Consider the following 21,230-nt stretch of genomic DNA (forward strand, 5'->3'; position numbering starts at 1 on the left):
GAATGAGCAGTTTGATTATATAGACCTAGAGTTGAACAAGGAGGAGCATGCAATTGGGCTAGTGAACTTTGATCTACAAATGCCCACCCCCCAAGGGGTTATATAATACAGTTCCAATTTAATTAACCAACTAAGGAGCACCTCATTTAAAATGTTGGTAAAATGCCCCCTATCATTCAGGAAAGAGAACCCTTAAATGTACTTAATGCAAGATGCAATGATGATGGCCTTAATGAGATTGATTGACTTAGGAAGGAACAAGATGCACCTTTAGAGGGAAACCCGTTATTGACTATGTACTCACTACCCCTTCAACCCTGGAACAGACAGACAGTGGATTACCACAGCAGGGAAAGACGCATCCAACATATATCTCTACGGGGTGTGTAGATGGTAGAACACAGCTTAATCTACTCTCCTGGAATATAGAAGGGATAAACTCTAAGGTGATTCACCAAGAATGGGGAACTTTTGTTGATAATTTTCATATTTGTGTTTTCCAAGAAACAAGGGCTCTTCAAACTATATTTAGGGCGGACTATATATATTATAGCATAGAGGCTAGACCGTCAACTGCAGATCGCCCGTCAGGAGGTTTAATATTATAGATTAAGACATCTTCAGCATACGGGATAGGAAGGTTAAACCTCAAATCCACCAATATCCTGGGACTTTACATTAACTCCATGAAAGGGTTATTTGCATTAAGATTGTTGAACATCAATAATTGTCCCTTTAGTCCAAACTATGAGTCGCAAACTACTTGCCTTAGAAGACTTCCTCGAGAACTATAACACCTTAAGTTAACTTGTTCTAGTCGAGGATTTCAACGTGACATTTGAACCATTAGATTTTATTCAAAATCTTATGCAAGAGAAAGATGAGGAAAGGGGTATTTCAAGATTACTGATTACCCCCTAAAGAAAAGTTTGAAGGTAGCATTACAGATAGAATCTATCATACGACCTACATGCTCGTAACGGGCGCACAATTTCTGATGGGGGGCCAACTATACATTTGAGAAGGCAAGTCCTAGAAGTAGGATTGATTATGTATTGCTTGATGTAAAACTAGGGCCCAAATTGCGTGATATGAAGGTCAGTGATAGATCTGATAGCGATCATAATGCTTTAGCCCTGGAGTTGAGGAATAACCCATACTTGAGTAATAATATTTTCCTCCATATGCTGGATCCACCTATTGTATTTTCAAATGATAGTAGGATTGGAAAATTGCCCTCTATTCAATCGGATGTGGATACCCTTGCCTGTATATACACCACAGTCACATCCTCCTTAAGTTTCCTTGGCAACTGAGTGAAAACAGAGTTGGTCGTAGTGCACATATTCAACAACTTACTTTCATCTGTTAGAAAAGGTTTTACAGAACGTCCAAGGTGAAAACATTTAGAAAAAAAGAATTAGAATGGTTTGATAATCATAGTAAGATTGCCAGACAAAAATTGATGACCGCTGTGAAAAGTGGTAGCAGAATCGCCATAGCAGAAGGGAGAAAACTGTGTAAAAGAACACACATACTTGCCAAGAAGAACTGGGAGGAGAATAACTGAAGAGAACTTGTCAGAGTAGCTAAAATGAAAGATAGCGGGTCATTCTGGCATTTGCTTTCTAAAGGGGAATCATTCGTTATAAACAAAGACAACTATTATATTCAACCACATATTTGGAAACAACATTCACCAAGCTTTATTCTACCAAAGAGACACGCAAAGGGAGCTGATACTGAAACTCAGGACTGGGACAGTGTTTCCCCAGTTACCTTCTCCATGGCAGAAACGATAATAGCTATTTTGTGTCTGAAAAAGGGGAAAGCGCCAGGTTTAGATCGGATACCTGACAACCTTTTTTGCTCTGAGCCGTCATTATGGGGTTACATATTAAATATAATTTCTAATACCATAGCAAAAGGGTCTGAGATTCCAGAAATTTAGAAAGGCGCCAAAAAAATCCCACTTTTAAAAAACAGGATAAGGGTGATCTAGCCAACTATAGGCCCATCAGCCTGATAGATAATTGTCAGAAAATCTTTAGCAAGAAGTTACTGATGAACATACAAACTTGGATGGAGGATAACCAAGCCTTGTCCCATTTACAAGCTGGGTTTAGGGCACAGACAGGTAGTTTTCCACATTTTTTTATAGATTCTTTGGAAAATTATCCTAATTAATAAAGGGCATCTGTATGTAGTGTTCGTTGATTGGAGATCTGCCTTTGATCTGATTCCACAGGAAAAACGATGGCTTGTTCTCAAGGAGATGAGGATGCCAATAGATTTGATACATCTATTATTCCGCTTACACAATGGAAATTATGCACAAGTGAGGTGGGGAAGGGAGGGCAAACTGACAGGAGGTATAGACATCAGAAGAGGGGTACGGCAGGTATGTGTTATATTCCAACTGTTTTTACATTCTGCATAAAGGGGCTAAGAGAAAGTCATGCAACTGTAGAGGTAACCCCAAACTAGCAAACCAAGTAATCCCTGCCCTCCTCTTTACAGGTGATACATTGCTGATATCCAAGATACACATGGGATTACAAAATATTCTGAATCGTTTCTCCGATGCCTGCGATAAATTTGGATTAGAAATTAACACTCTCAAACTAAATTATTTACTTCCAGCTAAATAAGGCATTCAGTGTGGAAAGTGAGTCTCAAATTAGTAATCTGGAACAGGTCAAAATTTTTAGTTATCGGTGTGAAAAGACAGCTAGCAATCTATCGTGGGAGGCCCAAATTATGAAAAGTCAGATGTTCTTAATTGAAAAGCAACTGAATAGATCCAACGTTCGCCCATTTTCTTCTACCCTTGAATTTTATCATACTAGGGTGCTTGGCGCGGCTCTCTACGGGGGAGAAATATGGGGTTTTGACCAAACTAAGGGTCTGGAAAAAACTGGAAATAGGTTTATTTGATCAATACTGACCATGCCCCAGAGTGCTCCAATTATTCTGTTGCGTTTAGATCTAGGGATATATAATGTCATACATCTTGCTGCACTTAAACCCTTGATCTACTGGATAAAGCTCGGGACCAGCAAGTCCAAGATTTCCATTAAACAGGTAATTGCAGAGGTTAAAGAATTGGATTAATACCTTGGTTTAAGCAAGTTAAGATGAGGCTGTATAAATCAGGCCTGCATGCAGCCTGTGACAACACGGAGATCTTGACCAGGGGAATGGTAGATCAACTGAAGAATAGATATTGGAAATATATGCTGGAAAGTTGGTTGTCATCATCAGCACATGGCACATGGCACTTTAACAGGGCACTTTATTGATGTTATGTCAGGAGTCAGGGTCGATAGCGCCTTCCTAGCACCATTCAATACTTTTTTGGAAGGAACTGCATATCCCATGATGCCTAAAGTAAGAATTGGGTTGGAGGATTATGGGGTATAGATTGAGACAGCACACCAGTCGGCGTGCGTAATTCATTTGTGAGGAACTCTTTGTAGCCCGCATCGGCTTTTTTACTACCGAGAGGTAAATGCTGAAAGAATTCATGGTTCCCTCGGCTGAGGGAGTATTCTGAAACCCATAGGAGTGGTTTGTTTTGGTTCTCAGAAACTGTTCTTTGCCATATGCGGTAAAACGGGCGGTCTTGACCGCGTTTAGAACTTGACCTCCGCACTAGGTTGCAGCGGAGTAAATCAACATCCAAGTAGGGATCTTCAGTGGTTTCCCTGCCGAGCAACGTGTTAAGGGGATTCCGGATGTCTTGTCTAGAAACACTGAAGTTTCAAGATTTCACGGTTGGTTCTTTTCTGTGTTCTTTGAAAAAAAGCTTAACTTGGAAGAAAATAAAGGAATGCCAACATAATTGGCACACACACGATTCGCTGGTGAAAAATGTACAAAAATTTAGCGTCTGGAGATGGTGTTTAAATAATTCATTTTCATGAACTTCATTTGTATCGTACTGAGGGAGAATGATGAATAATCCATTGTGAACCCTCTTCCCCAACCAGGATACTGATTTAAGTACAAAATACTTTAAGATTCAACAACAAGAAAAAAAGAAAAAGAAACAAATATTGGAATATTCTTAAGTTTATATTTTGTGAAAACTGTGAAATTTAACAGAAGAGGAATTTCATGAAAAATATTGAAAAATAAGAGAATCTGATAGTGGCAATACTTCTGGAGATAAAAAGTATTGGTTGTTATATTGAATTCCATTGTTTTAATAATATTTTTGGGGGCTCAAACTCTTAGATTTGTTTTTCTTTTCTTTCTGGTATGTCTGAGTGTTTCAAGATTGAGGGAAGAGATTTACTTGAACGTTGGTGAGGAGTATGAAAGTTGATCATGTTTTTATTCTTATGGGTTCACACAGGGAGAAAGAGACATAGTATCCCAGTTTCAGATATTGGGTTCTGGCTGAGTTAGTGAATACTTTATATAAGGCAATACATCATTTATTTAGTGAGAATTATTGAGTAGGAAGTTTTCTTTGTTAATCCTCCTTTGTTTTCTTTTTTCAGGTCTCCCTTTCCCTGCAGTTCTTTGCCGAATACCTCACTTGATCGCCCTTTAAACTCTGTGCATACTAGTTATCAGAGTTGAGGATGTCAAGAGGTGGAACACATTGTTCGTCCCTCGGATCCTTAGGAGTTCCTTACTCGTGTTCATCGAGAATCTGACATGTTAAGTACACTCCGGCCTTCAACCACTTCTGGATCGGATAGAACCCCCTCTAGCCAGATTCGTTTTTTTTTTTACTTCAGATATGGGATTTCGCCTGTTAAGGCAATCAGAAGCAGATGGCGGGCAAGTTCTATCATGCCAACATGGCTGGTATGTAAATCCAGCACCAAATCTGTGGAACACCTTATGTGTTTTTTGTCCTACCTATGCGAAAGCTAGGAAGACATGGTTCATAGCAGTCTGCCGGTTGCTCTCTATAACATGACTTACAGATGCTATTCGTATATTAAGCTCTGAAAATACTGAGTGGGTTGTGTTTTCAGTATCAAGGTACTTATTGCATGCTTGGCGCATTAGAGGTTAAATATTGAATGCTGATTAATATTCCTATGATAGCCAATAAATTTAAGCACATGCATTTTTATGATAGATAGTTTTCAAGAGTGTATCAACATTTATTGCATGTATAAATTATTGTTTTTGATGTTCAGTGAAGTTGCATTGTTCTTTCTAAAGTGTAATTAATGGCCATGGATACAGGTGTACATACAGTAATAGCCATCCTGACCTGATGGTAATATTTTGGGACTTATTGCATGCTCTGCATATTAGATGTAAACTATTATGCTGATTAATATCTCAACGAAAGTTGATGAATTTAAGCACATGCACTTTTTTGATGGATAGTCTTAAAGACTGTACCAAAGATTTATTTGTATGCATACATTATTATTCTAAGTGGCCAGTGTGGCCACACCGTTCCACCTAAAGTGAATATTGGTCATGGATATAGGTGTATATTTAATAACAGTAATCCTAATTTGATGTTATTCTTCTGGCATTGGCTGAAGCAAAATCTGCATTATAACTATTTCTTGCACTTTTCGATTTTATGATGTGTTTTTATATTATTTTATATTATGTATTGTATTTATTTTTTTGTGTGTGTAAATGTATTTTTTATGGTCATAAAATAACAGAATAAACATTTAATTGAACGTTATCTTCTATTGCTTCCTTGGAGGAAAGGAATTGGACACCTGCACACTAGATACATGTTTGCTGAAACTAAGTAATAGCTATGACATGATATCGCTACATTGACTTGTATTGAGAGAAAACAGATACACACTGGAGCAAATTTTGCATGTTTTCAGCACACTGCTCCAACTTACTGTTTTCTGGCAGGAACCCGTGGTCAGTTGCAATGACAATTGTCTGATTATATTTTGCTTGGCTGTCTGCTATTACGCATTAAACTGTAGCTCGACTTGGGTTTCCTACTTGTTGTGTTTAATGCTCAACAGTGGACAACAACTGCGTTATTGACCAACACCAAACAATAATTCTATACGTTCTGGATATAGTTCCATTGTATCAGGACCTTGTCAGATTGTTTATAAATGGCCCGATTTACTACTTTTGTGGCATGCCTAAGTTCAAGTTAGTTGCCTGAAAAACCTTTGAAACATAAAGTGGCAATCCTCAATCACAGATTAAGGATGGGTGGAATTATGACTATGCAAGGTGTCCTTTTAACTAGTTAACCACTTAAGTAGAACCGCCTTATTTGCAATACTAGTGTTGGGACGTATGGGATGCTAGAAGTTCCTGGCTGGAGCATCCTCCAATGAATTTGAGAATCAACAAATGTGTTAAGACTGTGTTTCTTCACATACTCCTTGAAAGTAGTTTACGACTATTGAAATGTACACAAATGTTCTCTTGCCAAAGGCAATATTTCCTCATGGAACAAATGTGTTAAAACTGCACATGGTAATTTTCAAAGTCCAGTCTCTCGTGTATCTTATAAGTTTTCACCATCGGAATGAAGAATAAACTTGGGAGCATTGGAAATCAGTGTTTCTACACTGATTTCTGCAGATGTTTCTCTCATTTGAGGATTTTCCTCCCAGTCGTCAAATTGAATCTAGGGGAAAAGAACGTAAGGTGCAGGTTGATTTGGGCAGTAACGTCCATTAGACAAGGAGCCAGATTTTCTCAAAACTTAGAATGAGACCAAAGTGTGCTTCAAGGTAAAAAGTGGCTAGGAAGTGTTCCCATATTTCACAGGAGTGTAGAGTATCTCCTCTGGAATTTTTTTTACTTTGTATGTAAAAAGTTACATGTGCGACAGCACACTTGTATTACAGTTGCATTATGGTGGAAAATCTGCGTGTGTAAATTTTACTCATGGAACTTCTAGAAATCTATGATGGTTGTAGATTTGCTTTAGTAGTTGTGATATCCTTTATAAATCCCTAAAGAGGTAGAAGGTTGGTCCAATTGTAGGAGCACCATCAAAAGAGCAAAATCCAGATTTTTTTTACTGTTGACTTTGTCACTCGGGCACATAATCAGAATATGTTCTAGATCATTCTTCACTATCCAAATTAGGCATTCTGTGTTCGATTGCACGTAAGGAGCACGCACTTGCAAAGGTGGCAACCAGCCTTGCTGACCAAAGGCTGTGGTGTAACCATACAAACACTAGACAAAGACTGAAATAATGAGTAACATGCTCAAGATAAGTTAAGACAATGTAGGTGCCACATACTAGAAGTACTGGGAAAGACGTTTAGATTAAAATGCAGCAGAAAATAGCGGCAAATAAAACACGTTGGAAATATTCACAACCAATAAGCAGCTTGCCTTGGTCTTTTTTTAGGAATCATTGCAAAATGTGTTTGGAGTTTGCGCAAATTTTACTTACCACACATCAGATTGTACACTTCAATGTTGTCAAATGCTTCCACCTCCACTCCATCTTTGAAGCTTGGTCCATGTGCTATAAAAATAGCCTAAGAGAGCAGTGGTGTCATTTGGGCATTCAACGTTACACAATCAATTCAAACAATATGAACATTTCCTGCTTTACACTTTCACTAAAATAGCACACAGATTCTTGAAAATCGACTGTGCTCTTGAGCATAATAACAAGGCAAACTTCCCATACAGATAATGCCTGTGGTTTAGTAGTATACACTAAAATGTATTCTTGTTATACATGTAATGGAAATATCAAAATATTATAAGGGGCATGGAAGTGTTGTGTGCATCTTGTATTCAGAGTAATATCAGGAGTATTATAGAACAACCACATTGAACTTATAAAGCTGGGAAAGCAAATTAAAATGCAATAATTTTCTTCGCCAAGCCCCTCAGAAGTCCAGTTCATCCAACATAGCTCTTGATGGTATATCATTGAGTAAGCTCTCGATTAGGGAGATGTGTAGTACTTCCTTTGGCTCATATAGTGCCTCTTAGAATTTTGCAAAGCTGAGTGCTATATCAGCAGGATCTATAAGCGGTTTCCCCTGGAAGTTGTATATAGTGGGGAGAGATGAATTGGTGTCATAGCCTGTCTGCACAAGAGGTATAGTAGTTTACCAGACCTGTCCGCCCAGTGATAGATTCTGCTGTGGGATACCAGCCATGCAAGCAGTGCCTCGTCCTTCAATTCACTTTGATAATGTTGTTGGGTAAGGCGTAGATTTCTACATGTCATGTTTTCTCTGGCTTCCTGTCCCTGTCTCTCCAGCATTGTTATACTGGCTTCTTAATGTGTTGGGTTATGTTTCCGGCATTTACGTTCAGCTGTGTTATAGATAATGTCTATCCCGGGAATGGTAGATTTCATGGCCTCCCGTAATATATCTGGGGTGAAGCCTGTTTCTATATTAAGGGTGAAATATTCCACCAACGCCTTTTGGATGTGGGATCTATAGTCTTGGTTTTGTGACTGCCAAGGGGAGAGTCTCCACCGGAATGGGCGCCGACGTGGGCCTATCAAAAGCTGTATCGCAATTGGGGAGTGGTGACAGTCCCCAGGGCATGATTATGGCACCTGATACTCTCTCAAACAACAAAAGAGGAGAGAGCCAGTCAAAATGTAAAGAAACTGGGAGCCAAAGAGAAGAAGGCAGATTCAGCCCACTAAGTTGAGACAAATCCCATCAGCCCACCGTTTTGGCAGAACATAATCATCTGGGAGTAAGGTGGATCAACTCAATAGACCTCTATTGCTATAAGATAGTTATTTTTTCAAACTATCAGTTTTTCACTTGCCTTTTTAATCTTGGCACTTTTTTTGACACCGAATAAAGTTGAGTGGTGTTATAAGGTAGCCATTTTTAATACACTTCTCTTCTGTTTTGCACTGCATCTCACATCTTTCTCAGTACCACTATGTTTTGAGACTTTTTCACTGGAAGACTGCAAACTCATTGCATATACACAGTGATGGTTCCCCTGAAATAGGGTGCACTGCAATGAGTTGATCCACCTTACTCCCAGATGATTATGTTCTGCCAAAACGGTGGGCTGATGGGATTTGTCTCAACTTAGTGGGCTGAATCTGTCTTCTTCTCTTTGGCTCCCAGTTTCTTTACATTTTGACCGGCTCTCTCCTCTTTTGTTGTTTGTGTAGTTGTTAGGGGTTTGGAGTTTGCCTGGTCGTTAAAGATTATTCCCCTTAGACCCTCCATGAGTGTTTTTCGTTGTTAGACCTGATACTCTCTGAAAATAATAGACTGGCATAAAATTATAGTCTATCCTAGAGAAGGAGTTGCGTACTGAAGAGTAGTATATGTAGCATGTTTCATGTGGGTGGTGTACTCTGCAGGTATTGACCCAGCCGACCATATCTGTGAAGGATTTAATCCTTGACTACCTTGGCTTCTCTACAGCTCCTACGGGTCACCTCCGGTCAGCGGATATATTCATCACATCCTTACAGTCTCCTCCCATAACTGCAAGACGCTCAGGAAATAGCCCCCAGACATCTACTAGGCGATAAATATAGCTTTGGGTGAGTAAGGGAGGGGCATAGACACTACCTATCACTACATGGTCTCTGTAAATAGTCCCATGGACCAAAATGTACTGCCCTTGTGGGTTGACCCATCAGCGAGAAGCTAGAAATGGTACTCAGCGATGTACTAGGATTGCTACCCCCCTGGAGTCCCATGTGAATCTGGCATGAAATACCTATAAGTAGCCATATCGGGCCAGACAGGGTGCTTTGGTGCCCATGAGGTGTGTCTCCTGTAAAAGCAGTATATCTGCTTTTCTCCGTTTTGCGTGGTGGAGTATCACACCCCGCTTAATTTTATCCAGCATGCCCCTTAGATTCCAGCTTACAATTAGCATTTGACCCAGTGGGGCCTCACGCGCTTCTGCCAGCATTATTATGTGATGAGACATAATAGGGTTGCAACTGAGCAGAGGAACAACTTTCTGATTGGGTTAGAACAACAAACTGAAATCTCATTAAACATTTCTTCCCCCTCCTTCCCTCCCAATACCTCAAAACGGTTGAAGCATTTGTCGCGGAAGGAAAGCGGTATCGACCCCAATGGGGGTTTGATAAGGTGTCCATCCAATGGATCCCTAAACACCCTTGAATCATCGTATCAATATGAAGTAGCAAGTAAAGATTTTCAGTGTTCCAGCCTGTGATATAATATCAGCTTACTCACTCGAGTACAAAATGTTTTTCTACGGAGGATGCTTTAGGCTGAAGTGTAAATAGTGCATCTTCTACTCCCGGACCCTGGACTCTGCCTTTGTTAGTCGCTCGACCCCACCCTGAAGGTCCTGGCGCAGCAGCATCACCTCTGATCCCACTGCGCTTATTTGGGCCTCGCATGCTACTCTTGATTGGGTGATTGCTGCTAACAATGCAGCGTTGTCTGGTGGGATATTAGGGCTTTCCTCTGTGTCTGTGGCCTTGGCTTCAGCCCCTGTATAACAGTCCATTGTGTTCTGCCTAGCAGCGCTGCCTGTCACCTTCTCTTTAGTCATGATGGCACTGCGTGACTTTGTGTTTCCCCTCGTATTGAGTTTATGTAGGCTAGCTCTGTTCCCCTGGACTCTCCTATGGGGCAGTTCAATGGGTCTGCTGTTCCCTTGTGGAGGCTGCTGTGGATGCAGTCTGGAGATGTCCGTCTTGTACCACAAGCTGCATCGGTACCTAGCCCAGCAGCTTCTGCGGTCGGGAGAAGGCACCCCTACTGGGCACCATACCTCATTGTCAGTGTCATTGTCCCAGTCAGCAGCATGTATTTGGACAGGGGGGCGACCATAGACCCGTTGGGGTTGCAGGGAAGTGTTCTGTCCCTCACTAGGTACTCCGCTGGATCGGCTCCTTATCTTTAAGTTAGCCCGGCCATAGTGTGTTCTCCTTAGCAGTGCGAGCACCTTCCACTCTCAGATCCCAGTTCAGGCCTCTGTGGTGACTACCATCTAAGATGCTGCGTGGGCGTACACGTCCCCAATCTGCGGCGGCGCTGCCCACCGCTGCGGGTCAAGATTGTCACACCACCTCAGCAACCGGCGATCCTGGACCCCGGCAGGCCTTGTCTGGTGTGTCCGCGTACTGGCATCTCGATGGTCTGCAGGCGAATCCAAGACCGCCGGCACACAGGCCCTGTATGTAGCACGGCTGCAAGCACGGCCAAAGCGTGTCCTCCTCGATGGGCGGGTGCCCCAGAGCACCCACGACCTCAGCGCACAGCAGCGAAGCCCCTCGCTGCGGGGCCTCAGGCACCCCAGATCCTGGGCCGCAGCCTGTCTCGGGACCCTGGATGTCCCTGCCCGGCACCTTCGCATCTCGGCGCACCTGTGCCTTGCAACCGCTCCAAGGCTGCCTACGTGGAGGCCTGATTTGCGATGCAGCACCAGGCTCTGATTCACTGACAGCCCGCTGATCCGGTCCCGATCGGCCACACCCTAATCCGGCTGTATTTCTTGGGGTTGTGGGCAAGTTTGAGGCAGTTACTGGTAGGGGTTCAGCCGGATTAGTGATCGGGCTGGTGGAGCTGGTGGACCTGGTCTAATCCGCCATGTTGGACAACTTGACCACGCCCCCTTCCATGAGTATTTTTGAGCAAGCATTGAGTACATGGACAAGGACATAGAAGGTAAGATCTATGTGTCCAGTAAGAGTCAAAATACTTTGGGTTTGCAGCACCACAGTATCTTGAACTCAGTATTTAAATCAAGTAAATCTGCACAAGTTACTGAGGAAAGGAATGGTGAACTGGTGAGACTAGTGGGCCTGAATCAGGGTGGGAAATACGAAAAGCGTAGGGCGAAGGAATCTTTAGAAGATATATGGAAATCTAGCTTGAATTTAAACAGATGTATGATAATGCATTGGGACAATTGCAAGGTTTCAAGCACACGATGGAGCTGTACCAGTAAGACATAAGCTAAGGATAGTTCCGCTGAGTATTAAGCAGGATTTGATGCTGTATTTGGCAAAATGCGCAAGGAAAACATTATAGAATCCATAGAAAAGTAATCACTTCGGGTTTCACTCATAGTAGTCACTAAAACAGTGGATCACATGAACTGAGAGTGTGCACTGACCTCCGTAGTCTAAATAGAGAAATATGGGTAGGTGAGTACCCCCTACCTAGAGCTGCAGATATGATGGCCACAGTGCAGGATGGGATTTTGTTCTCCAAGTAGGATTTTAAGTCTGTCTATCATCAGGTCCCACTAGCGGAAGAATTACGCTATTTCACAGCAAACTCCTCATGGCACTTTCCAGTTCCTGCAGTGTTTCAGAGAATTATGACAAGCCTATTCAAAGGTAAGAGACGATTTCACATCTTCTCAATATTGTCCAGTGAAAGGCCATGCTGTAAAGCAGCAGTCGCCAGATCTAAGAAAACTGCACCCTTGTGTGTCACCCTAGCCAATAAAACAGGCACTGGATGTAAAGAGACAAAAACGTTAGTCCTCTGTGAATACTTTTTTGAAGAAATACTTTATCGTTTTCAGACACTCTATTGGTGGTACATATAACTATGTTTTCATGCAATTCCCCATTAATAGATCCCTGTATAGGATCCATTAGGAATATGTTCACAAGACCTTGTAAATTGTTCTGAGGAGGTCCTAAGTTAAGGGCTGAAACGTGTCAACCTTATATACAGAGGAGTTCCAATGAAAAAGTAATCCTTCAAATAAGTGATAGTAAGCATAATTGGCTGGCTGCGATAAAAGAAGTACAGCTTCATTGTTTGCACTTCCCTTTATTCAGAGCTACCTCAGTATGTACAACAGATACTTTAATCATAGGATGACACTGTGTCCCATTACAAAGACTGCGAATTAGATTTTTTTTTGTTTAAATCTGTTTTATTGATTTCAAATAACTGTAAGCACATTTATGGCACATGCAGCATTATTAACAATTGTACAGTACATTAATAACTTGACGGATCCTGCCAATATGTTTTAGTTGCCCACATTATCCTGAGGGACCTTATCACAGTACAGTGCTTGTGTGCATGTAGTAGTTCCCATTGGTATTGACTTTTTTAATGGTGCAAGTTTGTACAGAGGTCTAATTTATGGGATGTACGAAATAAAATGTTTATTATTTAAATAGGAGAACGTGTTACTTTGTGTGTGGAATCGCACAGTCTAAAATATGGGAGAATATTGTGTCTTGGAGAGGTTTTTCAATGGACTCATATGGAATATATTTAGCAAACGTGTTAGTTGCAATTTCCTAAAATGATATATACATTATTGTAGACATACAGTTTTACTGGCTGCAATTTGTCCGTTTACAGAAACCTGTTTTTGTCTACTGCACTCATTTTAGCTGTGATTTCAACAACGCTATGTATGAAGTCACAAACAGTTTGTTCTTGAGTTTGCTGACCTCAGCACAGAGGAATCCCACCTCCCCATCTGCGAAGCGCAGTTTTCGTGTCCTGAAATCACCCCCTCTAGATTGATGGCTCCCACAGTGACATTTTTGGTCCTCTCTCACATTGTTTGGTGTGTTCTTGATCCCTACAGGCAGACTTTTTTATGTCCTGTTTTGAAATTTTGGGAATTTGCCCCAAACACAATCACGTGCTCCGAGGCATATCTTACCTTTGAGTTTTTCCTGTGTGTCATTGTTATTTGCATGTGAGTGAACACAGACATCACAGACATGAAATGTTTTGAAAGTCTGGCTGTTGGACAGGCCACCTAAAGGGCTTGCTCCCTCCCCGCATGACAGGGCCCGAGCCCCGGCTCTCCAGGTGTTACCCACAGAAGCAACCCGCACCCCGTCTCATACGGGACTCCTGCCCCCGGACATCTCGGTATCATGGGGCCGAACCACTACCGGCTCCCTCGCCCGGCCCGGCCGCCATCTTGGACACTGCACCACGAGGCCGCGTGGCCTCAGCTCGACCCTAACCCTGGGCCTGGCCAGGCCCCGACATCCCGGCACCACCATCCACCCAGGAGGTGAACGGACCACTTGGCAGGTCAATGGGAGAAAGAAGTGTCGATGGCTCTCCCCCGCCAGGTGCCGATCGCCCCCAGCTCCCCCGGGCGCTGGCTCCACCCCCCTGCTGGGTGTCTGGACTCCCTCATCCCGGACCTCGCGACTTCCAAGTGAGAGGGTCCGGACATCAAAGGGCGCCAGACCTATAACTGGGGCAGCTCCAGAGCAGGAAGGCAGTTGTATCCTGGAGTCGAGAGACACCGTGAAGAACTCATCCTTGACGGACTACTGGCGCTGCCGTAGCCCTGCCTTGCGAACTACCGTCCTGCCTGCTGGCGCTGCCGCAACCTTCTGCATCCTTCATCCTCGTCGGGACCTGCTGGCGCTGCCGCGGACCGTTGTAACTACCACCTTCACCGGGACCTGCTGGCGCTGCCGCGGACCGTTGTAACTACCACCTTCACCGGGACCTGCTGGCGCTGCCGCGGACCGTTGTAACTACCACCTTCACCGGGACCTGCTGGCGCTGCCGCGGCCCGTCCATCTAGAACACCGAGCTCGAGGATTGTGAGCTACCCATCATATCATCGTATCTACCAGATTGGTAACAAGACTGTCCCGCTACCCCCTTTCCCAACCAAGAGACTAGAATCGAGGGGACCCCTGAGTCCTGACCTCCTTGTACCATTTTATCGTACCTAAGATTGCTTATAAAGAACGGTAAACCTTATCTTCGTGTGGTGTACATCTGTGGGGGGGAAGTTACTCGTCTGTACGATCGCTGGAGACGGCTCTCCCCGGAGACCTCTCCCCTCGTCCTCGGCCGACCCTCCCGGTCCGTCTAACATTGGTGGCCAGCGGCGCGATCCGAATCAACGCGTAATCGTACAGAGAGTAGCTCATCCCACGACAAAACCACAATGACAACCAAAGAGAGCGGATCCACCGAAAAATTCCAGATGGAGAAATTGGAAGAGTACAGCCATCGTGAGTTGAAACAATTCTGCATTGAACTAGGCATTGCTACCACCGGTCTGAGTACCAAAGACGATTTCAAGCACGCCATTGAGTCGTGGGCAGAAACCGGGGCCGCCAGACCCCTGGACCAAAACATTGCAGCATCAGAGAGGAACACCACGGCTCCCGAGGAGCGAAGAACGGGTCTCTCGCAGGAAGAGATCCAAGAGAGAGAAAAAAGCAGACTACATGAGTTAGAAATGGCACGGCTCAAAATGGACGGTGAACTAAAATTAGCCGAACAAAAACTGAACCTAGAACATCTGCGGCTCCGAGAAGAACGGGAAGAAAAACAGAGGCAGAGAGAGCTCGAAGAAAAGAGATTAGCGTACGAACACGAGCGCAAACTGGCAGAAATAGACCTACGGAAGCAGAACAAAGAACTGGGGGTGCCCGAGCAACCGCACACCCCAGGAGCGACAGAAAAGAAAGTACACATCCCCAAGGATGTCGTTCGAGAGTATGTGACGATGACATACAACAGTGGTTCAAGGCCTACGAGATCGCCATGACCTCCCACCGGATCGATCGAAGTGACTGGGGAGCCGGTCTATGGGGGAGGTTCGTCAATGAAGGCCGAGATGCCCTGTTACAGCTCCCAGACCATCTGATGACATCCTACGACCACATGAAGGCTGCCCTCCTCACCCGATATGGGCTCACACCCGAAATGTACCGCCAGAGGTTCCGAGACTGCACCCGGATCCCGGGTACAACTTGGGTGGAATATGTGAACTATTTCAGCCGAGCCTTCGAGGGTTGGATCAAGGGAAGCCACGTAACGACCTACGAGCAACTTTTTAATCTCATGGTGTGGGAACTGCTTTGTCGAGCTCCGGCAGCACCTCCTCGACAGTAAATTGACTGACCCACGGCAGCTCGCCGCCGAAGCTGACCGGTGGGAAAGCACCCGAGTAGGCCGGAGGGGGCCGCACGAACAGAACCGGAACAACCAGGGTCAGCACCGTCCCCGAGGAGGAGGAGGAGGCCAGGGACGAGGAAGAGACACCGTCCCGGCCGCCCCCGCTGCCAGCACCACGCCCCCGGCCAGCCGGGGCAACCCCCCGTTGCGCCCGGGGTTCCGAGCCAACATCACGTGTCACCGATGCCAGCGAGTCGGCCACTACGCCAATGACCCGAGCTGTCCACAGAACCAAACTCCGAGACCCGCCAGGTAGCTGCCGCCGCCCTGGGGGGGAGAACAAATCTCCGAAGAGCAGGAAGAACGCGAACAAGAACAACAAGAGTGGGAACCGGCCGCCATGATTCTAGCGTGCCTAGGGGGAAGAGACATGGTCCCGCGGGCTCCCCTACCCGCCAACACCAGAAAATATAGTCAGTGGGTGAACATTAATGGACGCAGGGCCGAAGCACTACGTGACACGGGGGCCAGTGTGACGGCCGTCCGCTGTCACCTGGTGACCCCGGAACAGATCCTGCCGAACATTCTCTGCCCCGTCCGTTCCGCCGACAATTCAGAGAGTCTATGTCGGATGGCCTGCGTCCCCTTCGAATGGGGAGGAGTCTCCGGCATGTTAAAGGTGACGGTCCGAGATGATGCCCCCGTGGACTGTCTCCTGGGGAATGATCTTGAGAGTTCCCCGTGGGCCGCCGTAGAAAGAAGAGAGCACCTGGGGATGTTGGGCCTCCCGGACTGGGCGTGCGTAACCACCCGGTCCATGGCCGCCCGTGCCATCCCCCGACCAGAAGAACCAGAATGGCCAGCACCTCCTCCCCCGATCGCTCCAGTAGAGGACACCGACCATACCGACCCCCCAGAGCAAACCCCCGAAGGGCTCGCTCAGCCCCAGGACCTTCCCGACCTGGCTCAGTGGCGTCAAGAGGGGGGGCCCACCCAGGAACAGTTCCGTCAAGAGCAGAAGAAATGTCCCTCCCTCGAGGGACTCCGCCAGCAAGCCCTCGCCCAGAGCGCAGGGGACACCACCGGAGCCCATTGGATCTATTGGGACAACGACCTGTTGTACAGTGAACAGAGAATCGCGGAGTTGGGGGCCAGTCGAGTGCTGGTGGTGCCCCTCTGTTTTAGAGACTTCTTGTTAAATTTGGCCCACGATGTCCCTCTGGCTGGACACCTGGGCCAGGACAAAACCTACAGTCGCCTGGTGACCCACTTTTTCTGGCCCAAGATGAGGAACGACGTCCTCAACCACTGCCGGTCCTGCCCCACGTGCCAGGCCAGCGGGAAGAGCGGCCTCAAACTTAAAGCACCTCTGCAACCCTTCCCAGTTGTCACCACCCCGTTCGAGAGGGTGGGAATAGACATTGTGGGGCCCCTGGACCCCCGTACAGCACAAGGACATCGGTTCATCCTGGTACTGGTGGACCACGCCACCCGCTACCCCGAGGCTGTTCCCCTGCGAACTGTGACAGCCCCGGTGGTCGGCCGGGCCTTAATGGGGATCTTCTCCCGGGTGGGCTTCCCCCGAGAAGTCGTCAGCGACAGAGGCACAAACTTTTTTTCGAAATATATGAAGTCCCTCTGGCAACAGTGCGGGTCACCTACCAATTCACGACCCCCTATCACCCTCAAGGAAACGGGCTAGTCGAGCGGTTCAACCGCACCCTCAAGGGAATGATTGGGGGGTTGGAAGAGCCCCTCCGTCGCCAGTGGGATGTACTACTTCCGTGCCTCCTCTTCGCATATCGAGAAGCCCCCCAGAAGTCCCTCGGCTTCAGCCCTTTCGAACTCTTGTACGGGCACCCGGTGCGAGGGCCCCTCAGCCTAGTCAAAGAAGGTTGGGAGATGGCCCCGCTAAAGACCCCTCCAGACGTCTTCAAGTACCTCCTGACCCTACGCAATCAGACCAGGCGATTCAGAGAAATGGCGAAAGCGAACCTCGAGGCCAGTCAGGAGGACATGAAAAGATGGTACGATCAAAATGCCTCCTCCATCGAATTCGAACCTGGCCAACAAGTGTGGGTGATGTCCCCCACCGAACCATGTGCCTTGCAGGACAAGTGGACGGGGCCCTTCAAAGTGGTCGAGCGCAAGAGCCCCGTCACCTATCTCATCGATATGGAATCTCCACGGAACCCCCTCCGGGTCCTCCACGCCAACAGACTCAAACCCCACTTTGTGCGCTCGGAGCTCAGCCTCCTGATGGCTACAGACAGTGGAGCGGAAGAAGACTCCGAGCCTCTCCCTGATCTCCTAAAGACTCGTGAGAAAGATGGTTCCGTGGACGGGGTCCGACTCTCAGATGCCCTCACCCCGGAACAGCGCCAAGGCTGCCGGGACCTCCTGCTGCAGTTTGCGACCCTGTTTTCCCTCACCCCAGGGGTCACCCCCTGGTGCTTGCACGACGTGGACACTGGGGACAGTCCCCCTATCAGACATCGGGCGTACCGCGTACCAGATCGGGTACGGGCCTGCATCCAAGAGGAGGTGTCAAAGATGCTCACGCTCGGGGTCATCGAGCCCTCGGACAGCCCCTGGGCCAGCCCGGTCGTGCTGGTCCCCAAAGCTGCTGCCCCCGGCACCACTCCTGAGCTCCGATTCTGCGTCGACTATCGGGGCTTGAATGCTGTCACCAGAACCGACGCTCATCCCATCCCCCGAGCGGATGAGCTGATCGACCGCATGGGGGCTGCCCGCTACCTCAGCATCTTCGACCTGACAGCGGGCTACTGGCAGATCGGCCTCACACCCCGGGCTCAAGAACGATCCGCCTTTTCCACCCCCGATGGCCACTACCACTTCAAAGTCATGCCATTCGGCATGAAGAATGCCCCAGCTACTTTTCAGCGACTGGTGAACCAGGTCTTGGCGGGACTCGAGGGGTTCAGCGCCGCCTACCTGGAGGATATCGCTGTGTACAGCCGCCACTGGTCCGACCACCTCCACCACCTCCGAGAGGTCCTGCAGGCCCTCCAACGGGCCGGCCTCACAATCAAGGCCAGCAAGTGCCAAATTGGTCAGGGGTCCGTGACTTATCTCGGACACCAGGTGGGAAGCGGTCTGGTGGCCCCTCTACAACTCAAGATCGCTGCCATCCAGTCCTGGCAGCCTCCAGTCACGCAGACCGAGGTCCGAGCCTTCTTGGGGCTCACCGGCTACTACCGGCGGTTCGTGAGGGACTATGGCAGCATTGTGGGGCCCCTCACGGAACTCACATCCAAAAACCATCCGAAGAAGGTCAACTGGACCCCAGACTGTCAAGCGGCCTTCGAGAAGCTGAAGGCCGCCATGTGCACTGCTCCTGTGCTCCAGGCCCCCGACTACAGTCGGGAATTCATCGTACAAACAGATGCCTCCGACCATGGCATCGGGGCGGTCCTCTCCCAGTTGAACTCCGAGGGACTTGACCAACCCGTGGCCTTCATCAGCAGACGCCTCCTGGCCCGAGAACGGCGCTGGAGCACCATCGAGAGGGAGGCCTTCGCAGTGGTGTGGGCCCTCAAAAAGCTCCGGCCCTATCTCTTCGGTACCCACTTCAGGGTGCAAACAGATCATCGGCCCCTGCAGTGGCTAATGCAGATGCGGGGGGAAAACCCCAAACTATTGCGTTGGTCCATCTCCCTGCAGGGGATGGACTTCACTGTGGAACATCGACCTGGCCAAGACCACGCCAACGCGGATGGCCTGTCACGCTTTTTCCGCCTTGACGAGGAGAGTCCCCAAGAGGATGGGTGACTCTCCCCGCCTTCAGCTGGGGGGGACGCATGTTGGACAGGCCACCTAAAGGGCTTGCTCCCTCCCCGCATGACAGGGCCCGAGCCCCGGCTCTCCAGGTGTTACCCACAGAAGCAACCCGCACCCTGTCTCATACGGGACTCCTGCCCCCGGACATCTCGGTATCATGGGGCCGAACCACTACCGGCTCCCTCGCCCGGCCCGGCCGCCATCTTGGACACTGCACCACGAGGCCGCGTGGCCTCAGCTCGACCCTAACCCTGGGCCTGGCCAGGCCCCGACATCCCGGCACCACCATCCACCCAGGACGTGAACGGACCACTTGGCAGGTCAATGGGAGAAAGAAGTGTCGATGGCTCTCCCCCGCCAGGTGCCGATCGCCCCCAGCTCCCCCGGGCGCTGGCTCCACCCCCCTGCTGGGTGTCTGGACTCCCTCATCCCGGACCTCGCGACTTCCAAGTGCGAGGGTCCGGACATCAAAGGGCGCCAGACCTATAACTGGGGCAGCTCCAGAGCAGGAAGGCAGTTGTATCCTGAAGTCGAGAGACACCGTGAAGAACTCATCCTTGACGGACTACTGGCGCTGCCGTAGCCCTGCCTTGCGAACTACCGTCCTGCCTGCTGGCGCTGCCGCAACCTTCTGCATCCTTCATCCTCGTCGGGACCTGCTGGCGCTGCCGCGGACCGTTGTAACTACCACCTTCACCGGGACCTGCTGGCGCTGCCGCGGACCGTTGTAACTACCACCTTCACCGGGACCTGCTGGCGCTGCCGCGGCCCGTCCATCTAGAACACCGAGCTCGAGGATTGTGAGCTACCCATCATATCATCGTATCTACCAGATTGGTAACAAGACTGTCCCGCTACCCCCTTTCCCAACCAAGAGACTAGAATCGAGGGGACCCCTGAGTCCTGACCTCCTTGTACCATTTTATCGTACCTAAGATTGCTTATAAAGAACGGTAAACCTTATCTTCGTGTGGTGTACATCTGTGGGGGGGAAGTTACTCGTCTGTACGATCGCTGGAGACGGCTCTCCCCGGAGACCTCTCCCCTCGTCCTCGGCCGACCCTCCCGGTCCGTCTAACACTGGCGCTAAACAACACATGATGTTGAAACACTGAATTTTTGTTTAACTTTTCATTGCCCTAAACAAGTGTTGGAAGTATTAGCCTAAATTAACTCCAGCAGACCTTAGTCCCTCATTCACAATGTGGACCTACTTTTCTATGGTTCAAAGCAAAGGTTGAACATACTTGTTAAGCTAAGACACTGGACACAAGGAGTCATCAATTACAAACAACTTACCTCCATACTTTTGAATTCATTGTCGTAGCCGTGGTTGCCTCCTCCACAGAATGTATACGATTTATCCCTACAGGGAGGTAGTAAGAAAACATGTTTCCTTAGCAAAATGTTGGTTGGTCAGCTAGACAAATTGCACATATACACTAATCACACTAGCTAGGAGTGATTATATAAAGTAGAAAAGATATTTTAACTGCTGGATCAAATTTCAAGAAATAAGAGACAATGATAATCTCACTTTATTTAGGTTTTCAAGCTTTCCTGGTTTTATCTGACAAATAACAGACAAACTTAAAAACCAGTTCATTGAAGAGCATTTCTTTCTGTGGATGAATT

General features: G+C 47.4%; 1 protein-coding gene across 8 annotated transcripts in view; it reads right to left on the reverse strand.

Annotated features, from left to right (window-relative positions):
• The window catches only part of ENPP3 (ectonucleotide pyrophosphatase/phosphodiesterase 3), a 783,610-nt gene that overhangs the window by 251,626 nt on the left and 510,754 nt on the right, over nucleotides 1-21,230 (reverse strand). For all 8 annotated transcript variants that reach the window (XM_085611575.1, XM_085611577.1, XM_085611569.1 and 5 more), the window contains exons 17-18: nucleotides 20,895-20,961; nucleotides 7,385-7,472 (exon numbers count right to left, since the gene is read on the reverse strand). In XM_085611575.1, coding sequence (XP_085467701.1) covers nucleotides 7,385-7,472; nucleotides 20,895-20,961 — 155 coding nt within the window. The remainder of the gene's footprint in view (nucleotides 1-7,384; nucleotides 7,473-20,894; nucleotides 20,962-21,230) is intronic.

This window comes from Triturus cristatus, chromosome 6 (genome assembly GCF_964204655.1).
Source record: "Triturus cristatus chromosome 6, aTriCri1.1, whole genome shotgun sequence".
Taxonomy (NCBI): domain Eukaryota; kingdom Metazoa; phylum Chordata; class Amphibia; order Caudata; family Salamandridae; genus Triturus; species Triturus cristatus.